This window comes from Ursus arctos, unplaced genomic scaffold, assembly GCF_023065955.2.
Source record: "Ursus arctos isolate Adak ecotype North America unplaced genomic scaffold, UrsArc2.0 scaffold_19, whole genome shotgun sequence".
NCBI lineage: Eukaryota > Metazoa > Chordata > Mammalia > Carnivora > Ursidae > Ursus > Ursus arctos.
The window spans coordinates 52324470-52349987 of NW_026622863.1; the positions used below are offsets into that span (position 1 = coordinate 52324470).

Below are 25518 nucleotides of genomic sequence, written 5' to 3' on the forward strand. Positions count from 1 at the left end.
AGATTACACGATAAAAGGTGACCCCAAGCAAGAAGAAATCCTACCAGCAGACCGCCTTCGGGCCTGAACTACACCACTGCCTTGGTCCCCAGCCTGTTGGCCTACTCTGCAGATTTTCCACTGGTCAGGCCATCACAGAGGCTTTAGCTAATTCTTTAGAACACATATCCCCCCCTCCCTCTACACACACACCCTGACGGTTGTTTCTCTGGAGAACCTAATAGAACACAAAACCGAACACTTAAAAATAACAAGATAGTAAACTTTGTGTATTTTACACAATAAAAAATATTTTTAAAAAACGTCCTAAGAATTTTTATGATACAAAGACAGCTTAAAAACACTACTATTAAAAAAGAGGTCAAACACGAATTTTCTAGAAAGGTGGTTCAGATGGTTCAAAATCTTTTATTGATAATGAATTCATACGAAACCAAACTTAAATTTACTTTATTTAAACTTCACTTTCCCACTCTAAACAACTTTCACTCGGTGACTAGCACCGTTGTTGCTGACAGACAATGCAGCTCTAAAACATAACCCGGAGCCCTGCTTGTTACTTGATTCCATGCTTTTGCATACACGACATGGATGATACTAAAAATACATATATGCATTTAGTGAAAACAGCTTACAAGAGTAACTGTAGGATTCCCTTTATATAAAATTCTAGAAAATGCAAACTAGAGTGTCCACCTGGGGATGGCAAGTTGGGTAAAGCTTGGAGAGACAGAACATGAAAAGGGGCTAAGGGAAACTACAGGGCCTGTGGATTATTCATTATCACGACTCTGGTGATGCTCCCATTGTGCACATATACGAAAATATATTTTACATTTTTAATAAATGCAGTTTATGTCAATACCTCAATAAAGCTGTTAAGAAATAAAGATTCCATATAAAATCCGGATCTCCTCTTCCCTAGAAATAATATAACATCTGGCAAAGCTGCATTGATTCCATCAACACCCTTCCCTATATCTTAGGTATGTCAACTCTGATTCCTTCTCAGAACAGAAGGAAACGCTCAGAGAAGGAAATGCTGACAAATGGAGAAATCATGCGAAGCAAAACAAGCCAGTCACAAAAAGACAAATACTGTACGGTTCCACTCACATACAGTACCCAGAGTAGTCAAATTCATAGAGACGGGGTATAAAACCGTAGTCGCCAGGTGTGGTAGGGAGGGGGCAGAGAGGCAGAACTCTCTTTCGTGGGTTTCGTTTCAGTTTTGCCAGATGAAAGGAATTCTGGAAATTAGTTGCATAAATATGTGAATTTTTTAAACTACTAAACTGTACAATTCAAAGACAGGGTAGACTGCTACATGTACTTCGCCACAACATAAAGGTAAAATAAAGAACTAGATTACGGCAGCTCCCAGCGACAAATAAGAGCAGATATTTGGCTAAGTCTCTCCCCCTCTGCAATACTCTCTGGCGTGGTGTGAACGTTTTGGTGCTGAACAAGGCTGGTGTTTAAGATGAACAAATGCCCGTATCTGTTGCACAAATAAGGTCTTTTTCCATCGTGAACTCTCTGATGTGTAATGGGGCTGGAGTTCACCTAAGACCGCACACTGACTGCACTCGGAAGGCCTTCCCCAGTGACCTCCGGCTGTCTAATGAATGGCGAGCTGTACAAGAACAACTGCGCACGTTCGCTGTGCTCGTAAGGTGCTGCTCCAGTGTAATGAGTCCAGAGCGGTACCTAACGGCTTCACCACATTTGCTGCACTCAAAGTTTCTTTGCCAGTGTCATTCTCTGGCCAATGGCTTGGAGCCGTATTTCACGATTTTCCCACATTTACGGTGCTCACAGACCTGTTTTCACTGTGGATTTTCTGGTGATGAACGAGGTGGGACTTTCGAATGAAGGCCTTCTGACATTTGCTGCACTCATAGGGCCTTTCTCCAGTGTGGATTTTCTGATGCTCAACAAGTATATGTTTGTGGCTAAAGGCTTTCCCACACTCGCTGCACTCGTAAGGCCTCTCTCCAGTGTGATTTCGCCAATGTTTAATAAGGTTGGAGTTATACCGAAAGAATTTCCCACAGACACTGCACTCATAAGGCCTTTCTCCGGTGTGAACTCTTTTATGTCTAATGAGTCTGCAGTGGTACCTAAAGGCTTTCCCACACTCGCTGCACTCATAAGGCCTCTCTCCAGTGTGATTCTGCCAATGCTTGATGAGCTTGGACTTGTACCTAAAGAATTCCCCACATAAGCTGCACTCATAAGGCCTTTCTCCAGTGTGAACTCTTTGATGTCTAATGAGCGTAGAGGTGTACCGAAAGAATTTCCCACATTCACTGCACTCATAAGGCCTTTCACCAGTGTGAACTCTCTGATGTTTCATGAGTGTGGAATTGTACCTAAAGAACTTTCCACATTCACTGCACTCGTAAGGCTTTTCTGCAGTGTGAACTCTCTGATGTCTAATGAATGTGGAGCTGTACCTGAAAAATTTCCCACATTCGCTGCATTCATAAGGCCTTTCTCCTGTATGAACTCGCTCGTGTCGTATCAGTCGATAGTTGTACCTAAAGAATTTCCCACATTCTCTGCATTCGTAAGGCCTTTCTCCGTTGTGGATTCTCTGATGTTTCATGAAGTTGGCATTGTACTTAAAGAACTCCCCACATTTGCTACACTCATAAGGGCTTAATCCAGTGTGAACTCTCTGGTGACTAATGAGTGTAGAGTTGTACCTAAAGAACTTCCCACATTCATTGCACTTAAAAGGCCTTTCTCCAGTGTGAATTTTCTGGTGCTGAACAAGGTGAAACTTTCTAATAAAGGCCATCCCACATTTGCTGCATTCATAAGGTCTTACTCCACTGTGGATTTTCTGGTGCTCAACAAGTCCCTGTTTTTGGCTGAAGGCCTCCCCACACTGAGTGCACTTGTAATCATTTTGTCCAGGTGCAAAGGCCTCCCCATGCTCAGTGTCCCTGGGTGGTTTCAACGGGTCCTGGAGAAGGCCTGCGCTGGCCGGGAAGTCCTTCCCACTTCTGCTGCACGTGAAGCTACTCTCTGCCATGTGAATACTGTTGTTCATTGCAAAGGAAGGACTCCCCTCATCCCTTCTGAAAGATCTGTCTCCAATCTGCTCCTTTTGTTGCTGGTACAGGTTTGCCCCACAAATGGATAGCTCTTGGTCAGGGGACATTCCATCATGCTCAGCCGAATGCAAAATGTCTTTCCAGACTAGGCCACACGTCTCCCAGGGCTGGGACTTCTGGATGGATGGGGCTGGCTTTGGAGTCCTGACCTGTGACCCTCCTACAGAAACACCTTGCTCTGAAAGGGCCTGCTCGTCCTGGGCTCCATGCCAGCAACCTGTAAGCAGAGAAATGCCGGTAAAGTGCCTGCTGACTTCGTCGGGAGGAGGCGGCCCCATCGGGAACGTGTGTCAGACCCATGGACGAGGACGTGGGACTGCTGATGGGCGAGGGGGACTTAAGACAGTGAAAGGAAGGTGTGCTCTGCAGAGCTCAGCCTGGCAAGCTCCCAGGATGGGAGAGCCCTGACTCTGGGGAAGACCACGAGGGAGGGGTCCTGTCTTAGTCCATCTGGGTTGCCACAACAAAACACCACAGACTCGGTGGCTTATAAATGACAGAAATTTATTTCTTGCAGTCCTGGAGGCTGGAATTCCGAGATAAGGGTGCCAGCATTGGTGGGTGAGGGCCCTCTTCTGGGCTGCCAACATCTCACTGTGTCCTCACACAGCGGAAGGGGCTAAGGGACTTTGTGGGGTCTCCTTTACAAGGGCACTAATCCCATTCATGAGAGCTCTACCCTCATGACCTAAGCCCCCCGCAAAGGTGCCATCTCCCAGCACCATCACCGGGGCCTGAGGTTTGCGACACAGGAGTTGGTGGTGGGGCACAAACACTTAGAACGTAGCAGGTGCTGTGCAGGGAGGAGAGGCAGGGGTTTCACGTCACTCCTGTGCAAAGGGCTATGGCTGCTGGTGACCGGTGAGCACGGTGCAGAAAACTAAACAGACCTAGAAATACCTCAGCACATGGAGATGCTGCAACTCAAGAACTACGTAAGGACACCTGCAGACCTCGCAATACCCTAAGTCTAGCTCAAATGCTGGCGAGCCCTGAAAAGGGAGCAGTGACACAGAATCAGGGGTGAAGGCCAACAGGTGCTGGACTGTGGCGGAAAGGGGATTAGAATTCAGGGTGCATATGAAAATGGAGGAGAAAAGGTAGAAATGAGGTGTGGCCCCTGGCCCGAGCACCAAACAATGGTGGACAAAGGACAGGTTCCCAGCTCTGACACACCCCCTTCCCCCACTCCCTCGCACCAGGGCCGTGTACTTCTGAGTGTCTCTTGCCACTGGCACAGTAAGGTCCACCTACTAGGTGCCCGGGGTCCTCCCCACTGCTCGAGGTGAGCACTGATGTGGCACCTGAGACAGGCCAGTCCTAGACAAAAGGAAGGAAAAGGCGTGGCCAGCGTGTGCCCAGAGTAACCTGACACAGGATATCCAACATCTTAAAATTACAAGAACTTTACAGGAGAGACTGTAGAAACAATTCAGTTCCTCAAAATTAGTAATTAGGTTGGTGCCTGAATTCCTGGCACCAGCAGGACCCAAGAAATGTCAGCAAGAGGAAGGGGGAAAGCCTGGGGCACCACGGTTCCACGCATCTGGACTAAGTGACCCAACCAGGGACAAGGCAGGTCTGAGGGATCTCCCAGACAAACTTCAATCCCTCTGACCTCTGAACCTGATCTTCCAAGTGCTCAGAGCAGCAAGGATGTGACTGTGTGGGGAGAGAGGGTGCACACGGCCCAGTCCTGGCACCAGTAACACGCACGCCGGGAAACCAGGAAAGGAAGCAGTACCCATGGCCTTGTTGTGGAAAGGAGAGAGCTGCCCCTGGACCAAAGGGGAAGAACAGAGCCCAGCGCAGGACACGGGGTGGGTGTGCGGGCCTTACCCAGGGAGGACAGAAGCGCAAAGTTCTCCAGCATCACGGCATGGTACAGAAATCGCTGAGCTTCATCAAGGAGGCCCCACTCTTCCTGGGAGAAATATATGGCCACGTCCTCAAAGACCACATGGCTCTGCCAAAATTGGAACATTTGGTTCATGAGTAGCTTCTTGTGTTAACTGTGTCTCGTGGACTCTGTATTTAGCTATTTGCCAACCATTATTTAGAGGACTAAACGAACAGCCAAATGTGTTTCTGTACCTCCCTCGCAATCCGGAATCCACACAGAACCACCTCCTTCACTAACTCACACACCGAGTCAACAGTGTCCCTGCCCTAAATCAACCGGGGCCAGGTACCAGACAACCAGGGACATCCCTTCCACCCCAGGTACACGAAAATTATGGGAAATAGCCATCACTTAGCTTTTCACCCTACCCCTTCCGACATTTCTCCTAGAAAGTTCAGTAAAGGCTCCGACCGGAGGAGCCCCTCTGCTGGTGTTTATGCCTCCTAACCAAATCTGGCGCTTCCCCGTGTGGCCCTGTGTTACATGGTGTGCTCTGGCCCCCTCGAGAAATAGAACAAAAACCTTCTTTGAGTGTCATTGGTCTCTCCATGTCATCACTCACCCACCTCCATAAATTAAAATCCTGTGGGTGCAAGTATCTGATACACTTCTCTTCCAGGCCCTTCGGTCCTTCCCACACACATCCATCCCTGCTCGAACTCCTCCCTGACTTCCCAACGTGGAAGAGCCACCAGCTGCCGGTGGCACCGGTGCCTGCTCGGGCCTCACTCCCACTGATCACTGTGTCCAAAACACAGCATAAGACATGAGGAGCGAAGGGGCAGAAGAACACCATCTAGGTTGTGGGCCTGGCAATGCAGGGCTCTCCCCCCTCCTGCCAGCCAGTTTCCCTGGGGTCCCCCAGGTCCTGTCTGAGAGGTAAGACTCAGACTCTCAAGTCAAACTCGGACGTGTCCCTCTCCCTTAAGCACCCAAACGCAACCATTCACACTCCGCCTCACCTGCCTGTTGGTCATTGGACTCACCCTCCTCACGACTCTGACTCCTCCACAGTGACACCCCCAGCCCACACCCCTGGCATTTCCTTCATGTCCTAACAGGCAAATACATCCAGGATCCAATTCAGCCCCGACCCCGTCCCTGAACACTGGAAGTCCCCAAGGCCCTTAGCGCCAGCTCCAGCCCCAAGTCCAGCTTTGAAGGTCTCCCTACCAGGCCTGGCTTCTTGCTTCATCCTCAGCGACCTGCCTTTGTGAGGACATCACACACTCTCAGCCCTTTCTCCTTTCTGTATCACACCAACTGTCCCATAAGCAGTCAGAACCTTCCTCTCTCCTCATTTGAAGCCCAGGTACCCGTACTCCCCACCCACACTCCCACCCCACATGAGGTCTAACAACACTTCAGGCTGACCAGGTTCCCCCCAACATCTGTCTCATGTGCACTCTGGTCTCAGAAGCCTTTCTCACTCCTTTTTTTTTTTTTTTTTTTTTAAGATTTTATTTATTTATTCGACAGAGAGAGAGAGAGACAGCGAGCGAGAGAGGGAACACAAGCAGGGGGAGTGGGAGAGGAAGCAGGCTTATAGCGGAGGAGCCTGATGTGGGGCTCGATCCCATAACGCCGGGATCACGCCCTGAGCCGAAGGCAGACGCTTAACCGCTGTGCCACCCAGGCGCCCCAGAAGCCTTTCTCACTCCTATACCCACTGTCTCCCTTTCTCTCTCCCCGTGTTTCTCTCTCCCTCTCTTTCTGACACACACACACACACACACACACACACACACACACACACACAGACACTCGGCTACCTCAGCTTTGTGATGCCTCCCCCACCACCCAGGTGCCCAATCAAGAAACCCAGTACTTGGGGAGCCTGGGTAGCTCAGTCAGTTAAGCATCTGACTCTTGGTTTCAGCTCAGGTCACAATCTCATGGGTCATGGGATCAATCCCCGTGTCGGGCTCTGCACTCAGAGGCAGAGTTTGGGATTCTCTCGCTCCCTCTGCCCCTGCCCCCACTGGCACGCACGCCCTCTCTCTCTCTAAAATAAATAAAGCAGGGGGGCCTGGGTGGCTCAGTCAGTTAAGTGTCTGCCTTCGGCTCAGGTCATGATCCCAGAGTTCTAGGACTGAGTCCCGCATCAGGCTCTCTGCTCAGCGGGGAGTTTGCTTCTCCCTCTACCCTTCCCCCCCCTCGTGACCTCTTAGTCTCTCTCAAATAAATAAAATCCTTAAAAATGAAGCAAGCAAGCAAGCAAGCAAGCAAGCAAAAAACCCAGTACTCAGGCCCTTCATTCCCACTCCTGCTCCTCTAATGGCATTGCCACCATAACCTAGAAATGCTGCCTCCTAAATCTGACCCATTGCTTCATCCTAGCCCACACCCCAGCATGCTGTCTCCAGCTTGAATCCATCCCCAGAACTCCAGGGCTCTGTGTTAAAGTGCCTGCTTGAGGGGCGCCTGGCTGGCTCAGTCAGTGAGGCGTCTGCCTTCAGCTCAGGTTATGATCTCGGGGTCCTGGGATCAAGCCCTGCGTCGGGCTCCCTGCTCAGTGGGGAGTCTGCTTCTCCCTCGCCCTCTGCCCCCCGCCCCCACTCATGCTGGCTCTCTCCAAAACAAACAAAATCGTAAAAAAAAAAAAAAGAAAAAAAAGGTGCCTATGTGACGCCTCTCCTTGGAATCTCTGGTGCATTTGTGACATAGACAAAACTGACTTCATATTCCACCTGCAAATGCCTCATACCACTGACTTCCTCCATTTTAGTTCAAGCATCCATCCTTCCTAACAAGGCCAAAAACCTGGGGGCATCCCCAACTCTTCCCTCTATCCCACCTCCTCATCTCCGAGTCTCCACATCCTAAAATATGAGCAGCTCTAGTTGAAAACACATCCAGAAACCAACATCCCGTCTACCTCGGCAGCCAGCGCTCCTGTGTAGCCGCCGCCACAACTCTCACCTGGACTGTGGCAAGCAGTTCACTGACACCCCCTGTCCGTCTTCTACTCCGCAGCGAAAGGCAGCCTGTTAAAATCTCGGTCATAGCGCCTTCCTGTTCTGTTTCAAACCTTCCCTACCTCCCACCAACCTCTGATTAGAGGTCCAGAGCCCCAGGCTGTCACTCAGGGTGTGACAACTGCACACCCTTACCCAACCCCAACCTGGCTCCCCATTCTAACCAGCTATAAAAGAGACCTGCAGTTTCCTGAATACCCCAGCAAAGTCTCACCTCCAAGCAGGTGAACATTCTGAATCCTGTGGCCAGGATTCCCTGCCACATCTTACATCAGTCATTAGAAACGAGAACTGTTCTATTTATAATCTAAATACAGGATCTAGGGACTGGGGAAAGCACACAAGTCTTCAAACTTAAGAGAGTGAGATGGACAAGTCTCAGGACACTACCACTCCCTGACAGTGTATATATCGGGGTGCCAAAAACATCTGGGTGACAACTGGGATGGTTGAAAGGTAGGACACCGTCCACTCACCTGCACAGTGTCCATAAGCATTTCTGCCACCTCCGTGGGACCCTAGGGGAAGAAGGAGACCATGAGAAATGGGTAACCATGGAAGGATCTTATGAACTGAGCTGGACCACCACCCCTGCCCTGCCCTGGAGCAAACTGATCTCAGCCTGATGGTCTAGGTTCAGCTCCTCCAGAAAACAGTGCCGTGTCTTATCAGCTGATGACAGCTGTTACTGTCCATAGGATCAACAGTTTTGTATATATTTTCAGTGCAAATGAAGTAGAAGGGTTTTGAAATTTGAGGTCTTTATTTTTACCACTTTTTAAAATTTCGTAAGATATCATACATAAAACTTGACACTGTAAACAAACACAGGTAAATTAATGTCAAATCAATTATGAAGTGTTTGCATAAATTTAATTTGTTGGAGAGATTAATTTGTAATTGTCTACCTCTGTACGTATTTAAAAGAATACTGATTAATGAGTACTTAAGCCAATAAGTTTGTTATACATTCTTAAGTTAATGAGTTGTAGGAAAAGGCTAAACAGGCAGACAAGCGACTAGTCCATATAGCAACAAGACCTGCCTGTTACATAATCCTCAAAAGGGAGCTTGTTGGAGGCCCTCAACTGGACGGCAGCTCACCCCTCTCGCCTGAGGGGTAGGGGTGAGGAAGCAGTCCCCTGTTTGGGACTGTGAGGCTCCATCAGCCTGGCTGACCTTTCCCTTGTTCCACTGGGAGCGGCCCTGAGAGTCAGCTGCGCTGCAAGTGGACAGTCAACACCAGCACATAACACCGGCTCCAACGAAGGGAGACTCCTCACCCCACCAATACCTCTCTTCCTAAAGACACAGGCGAAATATTTCTCCTACAGCAAATCTGCTCTTTTTTGAAGGAAGCATCAGGGATGCCAACACCTGCGTCCCATACCCTGCCCACGAACTCTCAGCCTTTGCCTCCTCACCATCTAAAATCATTTTAAGCCTCCCTCCTTGATCTGGTCCTCAGGCAACGCACTGGTGCAGTCCACACCCTCCACACCTTTGACAGCCCAGCCCCCTTCCCCGACCTCCAGACCTTTACCTTCACATACTCCTATCATGTCTCCATCCTAAGATATCTCAGCATCAACATGTCCAAAATCAAACTCATCATCTTCCCGATACCTGCTTCCTGGGCTCGCTTCCCCCCCTTCATCCTTTCAGACGTTCAGGCAAAGAAACCTTGGCATGGCCCTTCACTCCCTACTTTGCTCACGTGTGGATGGGATGCAGCAGGAAATCCTGTCGGCTCTGCTCTGGAACTCTCCGCAGAATCTCCTCGCATCTCCCTCTAACAACACCGCCCCGGGCCAGCCACCACCAGAACTCCCCCGGGGCGGGGGGGCTGCGGGGTCTCCTGAGCAGTCTCCCCGCCTCCATTCCCCGTCCTGCTCTCCCCTACCTTAAACTTCTGACTCTGGGCATGTCCCTCCCATCCCCGCCCTCTTGCGACCTTCCGCGGACCCCGGCTGCCCACGCCGCCGCTGCAGGCGACACTCCGCCTCGCCCTCTGTTCCCCGCACACACAGGAGTCCCGGTCCCCCCGCCCCCGGTGCCGACTCAGGAGCACCTGCCGGGACACCCCCCCGCCACGCCCCACCGCACGGGTGGATCCAGGACTCCACGCCGGGGCGCACTCCGCTCCCGCCCCGCCGGCCCGGCTGTAAGGAACTGAGCGGGCGCCCGCCCATCGCGGGTGCAGGGCTCGGGACTGGGGGAGGGCGGCTGAGGGTCCGGGGGTCGCAGCGCCCACCTGAGCCGGCTTCATCGGTGCGGCCTCCGCCAACGACCAGTGGGAAGAGCGGGGCGTGGAGCGGCGGGCGACCGGGCGGGGACGAGGGCGCCACGCAGCAGCCTCTGCTGTGCGGACGACGCTTCTCCCCGCGTTCTCCTGCCCCGTCACCTCCGCACCGGCCAAACGCCTTCGAACCCGAGAGCAACCAAACTGACAACGAGAACGAACGCCGGAAGTCCCGCCCCCTCACGATGCGCACGCATGCGAGCGTCACTCTCTCAAGGCTTCATTGGCTCGGTCGCCGCCACCGCGCACCGCAGACCTACGGGTATCGTAGTTCCCGCTACCGCCTCCACCTTCCCCCTCTGCGACACCGGCCCCGCCTCCTTACGTAGAGGATTAAGGACTACAGGCCTGGTCAGGGGCTCTGGGAAATGGAGTCCCGCGGCTCCGACGGTGGGGCGGGGTCTCGCCTGCTCTTAAAGGGGACACACCCAGATTTCTTGGAGCGCAGTATTGGAAGTCACAGAAAGGTTAGGGACCTGTTACTTAATACGCTAAGAAGCACGTAAGTTCCCAAAGGCTACACATCCAAAGGGACACACCATATCACGACTCCACGTCCACTCATAGCTGTCAACGACCTTGTCGTTTTTCAAATACAGACCGAATCTCTGAAGTTCGTTTTAAAGAGCAGTACAGGGGCGCCTGGGTGGCTCAATCGGTGGGCATCTCCCTTCAGCTCAGGGCGTGATCCCGGGGTCCTGGGATCAAGCCCCGCATCCAGCTACCTGCTCCGCTTGGAGCCTGCTTCTTCCTCTCCCTCTCCCCCTGCTTGTGCTCCCTCTCTCTCTGGCTGTCTCTCTCTTTGGCAAATAAATAAAATTTTATTTATAAATAAATAGATAGATAGATAGATAGATAGATAGATAGCAGTACATTTGGCCCGGACAAGAAAGAAAAGGCTTCAGACAGAGCCATGGAGGGGAAGATGGGGGAGGAATGATGGGGCACCGAAATAGGTAGAAAGGGTGAAGCTACGTCTCTGATTCCCAGAAAAACATCTTTGCTGCCCGAATAGTCAGTCAGTGATTGTGTTTGAACCCAGTGAGTAGTAATACTACTACTCCATACCTGAGGTATTTGTCAATTCCTTTAAGAATCTGAAATCTATCTGAAAACAATAGTGACTTAACACATGCCATCTCCTGCTAGGATGGTGTGTGCTCCTTTCACAGTTGGGGCATCTGTAAAAAGGGAGCATCCTGTTCTTGAGACAAAGGTGAGGAATCCACTATCTCATCTCCTCGTTGGGAAGAGATTTATCGTTTTACTGAAATTCTAGTAATAGTGTCATCACAGGGAGTCAAAATGATCTGAGAAAAACAATTGTGAAATGGAAATTACTAAAGTGATCAGTTATTTATATTTTTATTTTTTCAAGACGTATTTATTTATTTATTTTAGCAAGAGAAAGAGCAAGAGAGAACAGGAAGGAGCGGAGACAGAGGGACAAGCAGATTCCGCGCTGAAAACGAAGCCTGATGTGGGGCTTGATCGCAGGACGCTGAGATCAAGACCTGAGCCGAAATCAAGAGTCAGATGCTTAACTGACTGAGCTACCCAGGCGCCCCATAATCACTTATTTAGAGAGATGAGCAGAAATACTTCTAGGGAATCATACCTGTAACACGTTAAAAAAGAAAGAAGAAAGAAAGAAAGAAAGAAAGAAAGAAAGAAAGAAAGAAAGAAAGAAAGAGGAAGAAAGAAAGAAAGAAAACCACATGTGACGCCTGGGTGTACAGGACACACTGGGGATAGGGTTACCAGCTGCTCTCTGTATACAGGATTGTTCTGTGTTTTCTGTAGTTGTCTATTTAGCATTCATTTATCTGAAGTCAGACTAATAGTCAAAGATGTATACTTCTCTCTTCCAAGTCAGCTTCATGGATGTGCAAAACTCCTGTTATAAACACCTCAAGAACAAACCCGAATCTGTGTTTTTGGTTCCTGCCCAATAGGACATGTCTCCACCTGGGTAGACCCTGACACTTTAGTGTTGAAGGCATACTCTCAGTTCCTCCTCCCGCTCCTCCTTCCTGCATGTCACATGGTTTCATGTGGACCTCCGTGGGGTGTGCTGTTTCTCTTGTTTCCAGGGTGTTGAGAATTTAGCTAAGTTACTTCATTGTGTCACTGTCTCAGCATCCATTTTATTTGGCCAAACTGTCTGTAGGGGACCTTACACTGATGCTCACCCCCTCATGGAAGCACATGCCCTACATAACAGCCCAAAGGACCGCAGGCAAATGTAGGTTTCTGATAGGACTTCCAAAGACCCTTCCCAATCCCCAGCCTTGCAGCACCTGTATGCCTTATGTTCACCCTTAGATAAAACCTCCTTGGAGCTTACCAAAACCCAGCTCTTCTTGGTTTTAACTGAACAATTAGGGCCTCCTGGGTGACTCAGTCAGTTAAGCCTCTGACTCTTGATCTCAGCTCGGGTCTTGATCTCAGGGTCATGAGTTCAAACTCCATGTTAGGCTCCACACCCACCATGGAGCCTACGTTAAAAAAAAAAAAAAAAAAAGAATTGACCAGTCTGGCCTTAACTGGGACCTTCGTAAAGGCATGTGCCCCAGATAATGTTTTTCTTTCTGCCTGCACTTTGCCTTGATGTCCCTGTGTGGCCTCTGGAAGTGTGCCATGTACTTCCTCCAGGACCTGTGAGTATAAACTTCTCTATTTCAATTTCTCTTGGTGCTCTGTCATTGAACCACAACCTGACCCACCATCCAGCATCCTGTGCGGTACTTAGCAAATGTTAATTTACCAGTCATAACACAGGAAACTGTTGTTTCAACGGCACTGACCTCTCCATGTTGCACTCAGTCACTTTTACAAATCAAGAGTCTGTCACAATTCAAGGACACGCTTTCTGTGTTTAACAATTTGGTCCTGATTCTTACATTAACTTTGTCAGGACACCCTAAATATCCTGTATTACAGCTTTTTACGATATATTACAGAAAAGTCATGCAGGTGACATGATACTCTATGTAGAAAACCCAAGAGATTACACCCCAAAAATGCTAGGACTCATACAGGCATTCAGCAAAGTGGCAGGATATAAAATCAATGCACAGAAACCAGTTGCATTCCTATACACCAAAAATGGGACAGAAGAAAGAGAAATTAAGGAGTCGATCCCATTTACAATTGCACCCAAAACCATAAGATACCGAGGAATAAACCTAACCAAAGAGGCAAATCCGTACTCAGAAAACTGTAGACTACTCATGAAATAAATTGAGGAAGACACAAAGAAATGGAAAAACGTTCCATGCTCATGGATCGGAAGAACAAATATTGTTAAGATGTCTATGCTACCTATGGGGCGCCTGGGTGGCTCAGTTGTTGGGCGTCTGCCTTCAGCTAGGGTCATGATCCCAGCGTTCTGGGACTGAGCCCCTTCCCGTGCTCCCTGCTCAGCGGGAAGCCTGCTTCTCCCTCTCCCACTCCCCCTGCTTCTGTTGCCTCTCTCGCTGCCTCTCTCTCTGTTAAATGAATAAATAAAATCATAAAAAAAGATGTCTATGCTACCTAGAGCAATCTATACATTCAATGCAATCCCTATCAAAATACCATCAACTTTTTTCACAGAGGTGGAACAAATCATCCCAAATTTGTATGGAAGCAGAAGAGACCCCGAATAGCCAAAGGAGTCTTGAAAGAGAAAACCAAAGCGGGTGGCGTCACAATTTCGGACTTCAAGCTCTATTACAAAGCTGTCATCATCAAGACAGTATGGTACTGGCACAAAAACAGACACCGATCAATGGAACAGAATAGAGAACCCAGAAATGGACCCTCAACTCTATGGTCAACTAATCTTTGACAAAGCAGGAAAGAATATCCAATGGAAAAAAGACAGTCTCTTTAACAAATGGTGTTGGGAAAATTGGACAGCCACATGCAGAAGAATGAAACCAGACTACTTCCTTACACCATACACAAAAATAGACTCAAAATGGATGAAAGACCCAAATGTGAGACAGGAATCCATCCAAATCCTAGAAGAGAACACAGGCAGCAACCTCTGTGACCTTGGCCACAGCAACTTCCTGCTAGACACATCTCCAAAGGCAAGGGAAACAAAGGCAAAAATGAACTACTGGGACTTCATCAAGATAAAAAGCTTTTGCACAGCAAAGGAAACAGTCGACAAAAACAAAAGACAACTGACAGAATGGGAGAAGATATTTGCAAATGACATATCAGATGAAGGGCTAGTATCCAAAATCTACGAAGAACTTATCAAACTCGGGATGCCTGGGTGGCTCAGTTGGTGAAGTGTCTGCCTTGGCTCAGGTCATGATCCCAGGGTCCTGGGATCGAGTCCTGCATCAGGCTCCTTGCTCAGCAGGGAGCCCGCTTCTCCCTCTGCCTGCCACTCCCCCGGCTTGTGGGCTCTCTCTGACAAATAAATAAATAAATAAAATCTTTAAAAAAAGAACTTATCAAACGCAACACCCAAAGAACAGAAATTTCTCCAAAGACATAAAAATGGCCAACAGGTATATGAGAAAATGCTCGTCGTCACTAATCATCAGGGAAATGCAAATCAAAATCACAATGAGATATCACCTCACACCCGACAGGACAACTATTATCAAAAAAGCAAAATACAACAAGTCTTGCCAATGACGTGAGAAACTGGAACCCTTTCACACTGTTGGTGGGAATGCAAAATGGTAGAGCTGCTATGGAACACAATATGGACATTCTCCCAAAAAACTAAAAATAGAACTACCATATGATCCAGTAATCCCACTTCCAGGTATGCACCCAAAAGAAATGAAATCAGGACCTGGAAGAGATATGAGCAGTTCCGTGTTCACTGCAGCACTGCTCATGAGAGCTGAGATGTGGAAACAAACTAAATGCCTATCAACAGATGAATGGATGATGCAAATATGATGTATACAAATAATAAAATATTATTCAATCGTTAAAGAGGAAATTTTGCAATACATGAGAACACGATAGACCCCGAGGAGATTTTGCCAAGTGAAATAAGCCAGACACCGTATAAAGACAAGAACTGCATGATTCCACTTAGATGATGGGGAATCTAAATGGTCAAATTCATAAAGTCAGACTGGAATGATGGTGATCAGAAGCTGGGGGGAGGGGAAAATGAGAAGTTATTAATCGACAGGCATACACTTTCAGTTAGGTAACATTAAATGTTATTTTAATAATTTTCTTTGCTATTAGAGGAAATCCTGAATATTTCTCATGTTTAGCTGTTAGTATATACTGGTTTATAGCTGTTGGAAAACGTCACCAAAAAGATGTGAACGCCAGTTAACCTGCGAACTAGACCCCAGGCACTCCGAGGCTCCTCACCCCCTCCCCTGTCCTTGGAAGGTGGGTTCCGGTTGTCTTTCTCACTCCCAGAGGCTGCTCCAAGGACATAGCCTTGAGATCATGATGTGGTGTTGAGAACACCTGCACAGTGTATGTGACTGAACCCAGTTAAGGCCTCTTTCTAAACTTCTAAGATTTGGCAAGCGGTGCAGGGATCCATTTGTCTTGCTGCTATCCAAGACAAGCCTCGTTCGTAAGTTCCCTCTGCTTATTAAAACAGCCAACTACCAATCTGGACTGGCCTCTCTCTTTCTTTGGTCTCTCCCTGCCCTCTGCACACAGGAGCTGGTCTTAGCCTACACCTGGGAAAACTGAGAGAATTGAGAACTTGACTACTCATCATTTTCAATATTGAGTGAACAACTGCATACCACACAAATACCTTTGAAAGGAAGTATAATCATCTAATGCCAACTCTTCAGGAAACTCACCATCAATTGACACAGGCATTTTGGTATTTTCTATTTGATACACACGAAAAGTGGATAGCATAACCTCCTTGCCATCTCACTTTGCTGTGCACAAACTTTTTAGTTTGATGTAGTCCCACCTGTTTATCTTTGCTTTTGTTTCCTGTGCTTTGGTGTTAATCAAAAATTATTTCCAATACCAATGTCAGGGAGTTTCCCTTTATGTTTTCTTCTAGCTTTACTGTTTCAGGTCTTTTGTATTTATGTCTTTAATTCATCTTTAGTTGATTTTGTGTATGTTGGAAGATATGGGTCCAATTTAATTCTTTTGCACGTGGATATCCAGTTTTTCCAACACCATTTATTGAAGAGACTATCTTTCCCCCCATTGTATATTCCTGATTCCTTTGTCAAAGATTAGTTGACTTCACATGTGTGGGTTTTTTTCTGGGCTCCCTCTTCTGTTCCATTGGTCTATGTGTCTGTTTTGATGCCAGTACTATATTGGTTTCATGAGCATAACTTTGTAGGGTAGTTTGAAGACAGGAAGTTTGATGCCTCCAGCTTTGTTCTCCTTGCTCAAGATCGAGCTGTTCAGTGTCTCTTGCGGTCCCACATAAATTTTAGGGGTTTTTTTTTTTCGTATTTCTGTGAAAAGTGTCACTGGAGTTTTGATAGGGATTGCGTTCAATCTGTAGATTACTTTGGGTAGAATGGACGTTTTAATGTTATTAATTCTTCCAATCAATGAACACAGGATGTCTTCCCATTTATTTGTATCTTTGATTTTTTCATCAACGTTTTATAGCTTTCAGTGTTCAGATCTTTCATTTCTTTGGTTACATTTATTCTGAAGTATTTTATTCTTTTTGTTGCTGTTGTCAAACTCCGTTTTTTAAATGTCTTTTCCAGATAATTTGTTAGTGTGTAGAAATGCAACTGATTTTTGTATGTTGGTTTTGTATTCTGCAACTTTACTGAATTCATTTACTAGTTTTTACAGTTTGTTTTGGTACAGCCGTTCAAGTTTTCTACATATAAGTATATAAATATATATACACACACTAGTACAGTTCATCTGCAGACGAGACATTATTTCTTCTTTTCCATTTTGGATGCCTTTCAATTTTTTTTCTCACCCAATTGCTTTGGCTAGGACTTCAGTACTATGTTGAATAAAAGTGGAAAGAGGGGGCACCCTTGTTCGTAATCTTAGAGGAAAAGATTTTGGCTTTTCAACATTGAGTATGATGTTAGCTGTGTACTTTTCGTATATGCCTTTTATCATGTGAAGGTATCCACCTCTACTTAATTTGTTACAAACTTTTTACCATAAAAGGATGTTTGTCAAATGCTCTTTCTGCATTTATTGAGATGATCATATAATTTTTATCCTTTGTCAATGTGGAGTATTACATTTCCTGTTTTGCACATATTGAGGCAACCTTGTATCCCAGGGATAAATCCAATTTAATCATAGTGTAAAAGTTTAAAGGTGCTGCTGAATGTGGTTTGCTAGCATTTCCTCGAGGATTTTTGCTTTTATATTTATCAGTCTCCAAATAGTTAAAGTTTAGAGAAAGCTCTGCCTGAATTGTCGATTGCTATATTGTACACCCAAAACTAGTACAACACTGTGTGTTGACTACACTGGAATTAACATTTTCAAAAACTGAAAGAAAAAAAAAAGTTCTGTCCGGAAGTGGAAGACAGAAGTGGGTGTTGTTACCAGCAGTGCTGGGCCGTGAGGGGCTTATTCTTGCAGCTTCAACCGTACTCAAGGGGCAAAAACTAAGGCCTGAACTCAACTGTGGAGTTAATTTTAGAAAATATGATTTGAACCTGCGGGCACGAGTCCAAGGCATTTGCTGAAACCACAGCATCAGCTTTGCCTCAACCTGTCGCACGTGACGGTATTTGAGATGAAGCTCTCATGACCCTTACAAGACTCTAGAGGGTAGGGGTAATTGAAGCCAATCTTTTTCTACACGTACTTTCTGAATAACTGCACATACCCTCTGGATGAGTTAGTAGTTAATGTTTAAAAGTAATAGTTCTCCTATGTTCTAAGCCTTCCCTGCTTTGAAGCTCTTTGATGAATCTGTCTGATAAGATTTTCAGTAAAAACCATGTTTAGGCCTGTGCAGCTGTTGCTCTCCTCTGGAGGCAGTCCAGAGTGTTTTATTTTCAGTGCGTGGTGACACTCAATCCCATCCTCAGCATATGGCTGGACAGATACCCCTAGAGGACCATGACCTCATAGGTACCTGAAAAGTAAAAGCATTATAAAATTTACTGTATACATTTAAAATAGTTTGATTAAAGTAGTTATAAAGTATGCATATAAATTTTATTAAAAACTGGAAAGGACAACAGTAGAGTCATTAAGTAATGAGGATTTCAACTCAAAATAACTATGAAATACGAAATATGTGAAAAATAGAGTAGGTGGAATGAATAACATAATGGATACAACTAGCTCTGAATTAAAAGGCTGTGAGTTCAGATCAGAGGATGCTTTAAAAATCTAAAAACATTAAAAAAAATAAGAGACATGAACACAAAATCTATGAATAAGAGGAAAATTCAGTGAGACAGAATTACTTATAACAGAATAACCCAATTACTAGTCACAGTAAAATAAAGTACTTTATTACAGAATAAAGAAAATCTTGCGAGCTGACAACAGGAAAAAATAGATTACTTTTTTTTAAAGATTTATTTCTTTATCTGAAACACACAGAGAGAACACAAGTGGGGAGAAGGATCAGAGGGAGAGGGAGAAGCAGACTCCCTGACGAGCAGAGAGCCTGAGGCGGGTCTTGACCTCAGGACCCTTAGATCATGACCTGAGCTGAAGGCAGATGCCTAAGGGACTGAGCCACCCAGGCACCCCAAAAGTAGATCACTTCAGAATAACAATGGGATCGAGCCCCACATCAGGCTCCTCCGCTGTGACCCTGCTTCTTCCTCTCCCACTCCCCCTGCTTGTGTTCCCTCTCTCGCTGGCTGTCTCTCTGCCAAATAAATAAATAAAATCTTTAAAAAAAAATGATGGGACTGAGCCATGAATTTTGATCAAACACAGTGGATGCAGGTCTAGAAAAATAGCTCCAAGAAAAAGAAGAAGTGATAAACTTTAATTCAAGATCTTTTTTTCTATGCAATATATTCATAGTCAAAATGTCCAAAATGAAGCTACTGTGCTAAATGAAATAAGTCACAAAAGGGCAAATGTATGATTTCTCTTATATGAGGTTCCTGGAGTTAGTCAAATTCATAGACAGTAGAGATAGAAAGCAGATGGTGGTTTCCAGGGGCCGGGGGGAGTGAAGTTGGGAAGATCGTGTTTAATGATACAAAAATACGTTCAGTTGAGGAAGATGAAAAAGTTCTGAAGATGGATGGTGATGTATTAAAGACCACATACGATGATTGATTTTGTGTGTCCACATATTTGGTCAGACATTACTCCAGATGCTGCTTTCAAGGGCTTTTTGGATTAACACTAAAATCACTTTGAGTAGAGCAGATTACCCTCCATAACGAGGGCAGGCTTCATTCACTCAAAGGCTCTAATAGAAAAGCAGTAACCTACACAAAATACAAGGAATTTTGTCTGCTGACTGCTTTGGGCTTGCCCTGCAATTCTTCCCTGAGTCTCCAGTCTGCCAGGTTACCCTGAAGATTTTGGACTTGCTAAGCTAACATGATGGTGTCACCCAATACTTTAAAATAAATCTCTCTACATACATATGCATGTGTACAGACATACACCAGTTTGGCTCTATTTTTCTGGGTAATTCTAATATGTAACAGAACCAAATACTTAAAAGTGATTAAAATAGTAAATTTTAGGGACAGCTGGGTGGTTCAGTTGGTTGAACAGTGCCTTCGGCTGGGGCCCTCATCTCAGGGTCCTGGGATCAAGCCCTGCGTCGGGCTCCTTGCTCAGCGGGGAGTCTGCTTCTCCCTCTGCCTGCTGATCCCCCTGCTTGTGCTCTCTCTCTCTGACAAATAAATAAATAAATAAATAAATAAATACCAAAAAAAAAAAAAACCCACCTAAAAATAAAATAGCAAATTTTATATTATTTATTTTTATCACTAGAAAAATGATTATTTAAAACGTTTCTAAGAAATTTTATGATGCAAAAACATACTTTGAAGACAAAAAAAAGTATTCAAGTAAAAAGAGAAAATTCTAGAACAACGCCTTGGCGGACATTTGTGTAGAAGGCAGATGGTTCATTAAGTTTTATTAGCAATCACTTCATATGTAGATGAACTTAAATTTGAGCGACTTAGCTTAAACTTCACTTTCTTACTCTACTCTTTGCTCAGTCATTGTCTACACATAAAAGTACTTCTGTTGTTTATACATGATACAGCTCTGATACATAATGCAGCCTTGCTTATTTTGGGGAGTACTAAAACTTTTTTGTTGGTGTTTTTTATTATAACATTATAGCCAAATGGAGAGTCCCAATCAAATTCCCCAAGTCCCATGAGACAATTTATAGTTTTGTATAATTATTCACAGCAGCACAAATTCTGATATATTATTTTATGTCCAAAAGAGAACTTACTTGCTGCAGTAGAACCCATTAACAGGTGAGATCAGGGGAAACTACACATGAAGATAAGAAGTGCAAAAAAGAAGCAAAATCCCTGGCAGCTCACCAGTCCACTGGGAGGGATTTGACTGCCTGGGAGGGGATCAGGTCCATAAGGAAATTAATTGCTCTATTTTTGAGCTTTAACATGAATCCCTTAATATTTAGTTTAGCCTTACTAAAATATATTCTCATACAAGATTACATGCTAGCAAATTATCTAGAAAGAACTGGACTGGAAAATAATTCAAGGGAGACAGTATGCAACTGCTTCATGGTGACTTTGGTTTGCTATTTTGTAAAGATTTATATCTAAGAAAGACACCAACGTCTCTCCTAGTTGTAAATCCTGAAGGAATGAATCAATGCAATGAAAAGGGCTATGGAATAGTATATATGGAAACGAGTAATGTATACAGAATACGTGCAATATTATCAAAATGGGATGAGACAACAGTCCTCAAAATGTGGTCTGTACACAGTAACAACAACGTCAACTGGGAACTTGTTAGAAATGTGATGTCTCAGGGACGCCTGGGTGGCTCAGTTGGCTAAGTGTTTGCCTTGGCTCAAGCCTGGGATCGAGTCCTCCATCAGGCTCCTTGCTCAGCAGGGATCCTGCTTCTCCCTCTGCCTGCCACCCCCCTTGCTTGTGCACTTTCTCTCTGACGAATAAATAGAATCTTCAAAATAAAAAAAAAAAAAGTGAATTCTTCTTCCTATTTCTGACTCAATGAGAACCTTTGCGGGTGGAACTCAGCAATCTGTGTTCATGGGATTCTGACAGAAGCTAAAGTTTGAGAAGCACAGCAAAAGAAAACCAAGAATAATGTAAGGCCACTGGACATAAGAAAATATTTAAGCTTAAAATTTTGGTGCTAACACTTCAGTGGATCCTGAAAATTTTGAATTACCGTATGATTCTTATCTCCCAGAGCAATGCTAATTCTTTATATACCCCCCCCCAAAAAAAAAGGTGAATGCAGGGACTAAGATATTTGCACATTAATGCTCAGAGCAGTATTTGTAGCAATCGCCAAAAGGTGGAAACAATTCACATTATCTATCAACAGATGACTGGAAAACCACAAAGTTGCAAATATATACAATGAAATATTATGCAGTCTTAGAAAGGAAGGAAAGTTTCATACATATTATTACAACATGAATGAACCTTGCAAATGTGCGTGAGGCAGGCACAAAAGGACAAATACTGGGGGCCTGGGTGGCACAGCGGTTAGGCATCTGCCTTCGGCTCAGGGCATGATCCCGGCGTTATGGGATCAAGTCCCACATCAGGCTCCTCTGCTATGAGCCTGCTTCTTCCTCTCCCACTCCCCCTGCTTTTGTTCCCTCTCTCCCTGGCTGTCTCTATCTCTGTCAAATAAATAAATAAAATCTTAAAAAAAAAAAAAAAGAAATGGAAAAAAAAAGGACAAATACTGTATGCTTTCACTTACATGATGTATCTAGAATAAGAAAATTCACCGAAATGGAAAGTATAATATAGATTACAGAGGCTGGACATGCGGTGAGGAATGGGGATTGTTCACTGGGTAGAGTTTCTACTAGGAATGATGAACAAGTTCTAGAAATAGTGGTGATGGTAATATGATATTGTCAATGTACTTAAGGCCATTAAATTGTACACTGAAAAATGGTTAAAAGGGTAAATTTTATGTTATCTATATTTTATCACTATTACAAAAACTGTCAGGGGCGCCTGGGTGGCTCAGTGGGTTGAGCATCTGACTCTTGACTTTGGCTCAGGTCATGGTCTCAGGGTTGTGGGATCCAGCCCCATGCTGGGCTCCACTCTCAGTGGGAAGTCTGCTTGAGAGTCTCTCTACTTCTCCAGCTGCCCCCTCCCCCTGCTCTCTCTCTCTAAAATAAATAAATCTTAAAAACAAACAAACAAATACAACAACTGTAAAGGTTACTAAAAACAAGGAAACTGTCACAACCATGAGGAGCCTCAGGAGACATGAGGGCTAAATGTAATGTGATATCCCAGAAGGGATCCTGGAACAGAAAATTGATTTTGATCAAAACTAAGGAAATCTCAATCAAGCATGTCTTTTGTTATTAATACTGTATGAATATTCAATTATCAATTGCACAAAATGTACTATATATGTATATATTTTAAAGATTTTATTTATTTATTTGACAGGGAGAGAGACAGCGAGAGAGGGAACACAGGCAGGGGGAGTGGGAGAGGAAGAAGCAGGCTCCCAGTGGAGGAGCCCAATGTGGGACTCCATCCCATAACGCCGGGATCACGCCCTGAGCCGAAGGCAGACGCCCAACGACTGCGCTACCCAGGCGCCCCACAAAATGTACTATATTGACATAACATACTAATAGTAGGGGAAACTGGGTGTGGGATAAATGAGAACTCCCTGTACTATGTTAGCAGCTTTTCTCTAAATCTAAAATAGTCTAAAATTATTGAAATAATTAGATAATAACGAAGTTAATAAATTTGGACACTTTGCCAAAAAACGCAATAAAGCACATAAAAAACGCTCAATATCACTAGTTATTACAGAAACGCAGACTAAAATAAGACTATGACACATTTATTTTAATTTAAAAGATAGGCTATACCTATAATTGACAAAGATATGTTCCAAATGGAACTCTCATATACACCTGTTGGGAGTATAAAATGGCACATTCACACTGGAGATCAATTTGGCCAATTCTTAAGAAGTTAAACATTCATCTCTGAGCAGCACTCCACTCTCAGGTATTTACTTATATATGAATGTTCGCAGTTGTTCTGGTAACAGGTCTACACTAGAAACAACCTACGTGTCCATTAACAGATAAACACCTTGTGTTATATACACCCAATGGAATACCACTCAGCAATAAAATGGAATGAACACAACAGGGTAAGTCTCAACAGAGCCACGCAGGGATACACTTTAGGATTCCATTTATGTAAAAATAGAATGAAAAGCAGCCACGCAAAAGTATACTGTAGGATTCCAAGTACATATAAAAATTAAAGAAATGCAAGTAAGTATAAAATGACATAAGTCGACAGACTCTCCCACATTCACTGCAATCATAAGGCATTTCTCCATTGCTGCAAATTTGAGTGTTTAATGGGGTCAGAGTTGTAAGTAAAGATGTCCCCATACTCGCAGTTCTTAGAAGGACTCATGTCAGTGTGAACTCTCTGCTCTGTAACGAGACTGGAGCTGTACCACCAAAACTTCCCACATTAGATGCAGTCACATGCATTTCTCTACTGTGATTTGCCTGACATCAAATGAGTGTGGAGTTGCAACTAAAGGATTCCCTACATTGCTGCAGTCATCAGGCCTTTCTCCAGTGTGAGTTCTCTGGTGTCTAATAAGTGTGAAACGGTACCTAAAGAATTTCCCACACTTGTCACACTCATAAGGCCTTTCTCCAGTGTGAACTCTCTGATGAATAATGAGTGAGGAGCTGCCCATAAAGAATTTCCCACATTCTCTACACTCATAAGCCCTTACTCCGGTGTGGATTTTCTGGTGCTCAACAAGTTTATGTTTAAGGCTGAAAGCTTTCCCACATTCACTGCACTTATAAGGCCTCTCTCCAGTGTGGATTTTCTGGTGTTCAACAACTTTGTCTTTGCGGCTGAAGGCTTTCCCACATTCACTGCACTCGTAAGGCTTTTCACCACTGTGGATTTTCTGATGCTCAACAAGTTTATGTTTGCGGGTGAAAGCTTTCCCACATTCACCACACTCATAAGGCCTTTCTCCAGTGTGAACTCTCTGATGTCGAATGAGTGTAGAGCGATTTCTAAAAAATTTTCCACATTCACTACAACCATAAGGTCTTTCTCCTGTGTGGATTTTCTGGTGACCAACAAGTTGGGACAGTCTAAGGAAACCCTTCCCACATTGGGTGCACTCGAAAGGCCTCGGCCTGGTGTGAATACCCTGGTGGTCACTGAGGCCAGGTATCTGTGTAAAGAATCCTCCACATTCTGGGTTCTCATAAAGCTGACCTTCATCATGGCCCTTCTGGTGCTGATGGAGGTGGACCTTTCTACGGAAGGCCTTCCCATATTCCCTGTACTCATAAAGCTTTTCTCCAGTGTGTATTTTCTCATGGTCAACAAGTATATGTTTATGACTGAAGGTTTTCCCACACTGGGTGCACTTATAATAATTCTGTTCATTCTGAAAGGCCTCTCCACTTGCTGTGTCCCAGTGTGGCTTTCCTACAACATGAGGAAGCTGTAGTTGGAGAAGGCCTGAGCTGGCTGGGAAGTCCTTCCCACCTTCCCTGCACGTAAAGGTCGTCTCTGTCATGTGACCTCTGCAGTTCTTCACAAATGAAGGCCTCCCCTCATCACTTCTGGAAGGATTCTCTCTAATTTGATGCTTTTGGTGCCAGACATGCTTTCCCCCACAAGTGTGCAGGCCTCGCTCAGGGTGTGCTCCACCATGCTCAGCCAAGCGCAAAAGGTCTTTCAAGAGCAAGCTCCACGTCTCCCAGGGCTGGGACTTCTGGATGCATGGGGCTGGCTTTGGAGTCCTGACCTGTGACCCTCCTACAGAAACACCTTGCTCTGAAGGGGCCTCCTCGTCCCGGGCTCCATGCCAGCAACCTGGAAGCAGAGAAATGCCGGTAAAGTGCCTGCTGACTCTGTTGGGAGGAGGTGGCCCCATCGGGAGTGTGTGTCGGACACACGCACGGACGAGGCCGTGGGACTGCTGACAGGCGAGGGGGACTTAAGACAGTGAGAGGAAGGTGTGCTCTGCAGAGCTCAGCCTGGCAAGCTCCCAGGATGGGAGAGCCCTGACTCT

At 45.4% G+C, this 25518-nt stretch overlaps 1 protein-coding gene across 4 annotated transcripts in view; it reads right to left on the minus strand.

The window, feature by feature from the left end:
• Positions 1–372: 372 nt before the first annotated feature.
• LOC113248009 (zinc finger protein 548-like) overlaps positions 373–25518 on the minus strand; it is a 30508-nt gene continuing 5362 nt past the window's right edge. For 2 of the 4 annotated variants that reach the window (XM_057313929.1, XM_044380410.3), the window contains exon 3: positions 23268–25319. In XM_057313929.1, coding sequence (XP_057169912.1) covers positions 23947–25319 — 1373 coding nt within the window. In that variant the 3' untranslated portion in view covers positions 23268–23946. Of the gene's footprint in view, positions 3343–4964; positions 5092–8482; positions 8525–10260; positions 10491–23267; positions 25320–25518 lie in introns of those variants that run through there. The other 2 variants (XM_048224099.2, XM_057313928.1) reach the window with 2 other exon arrangements.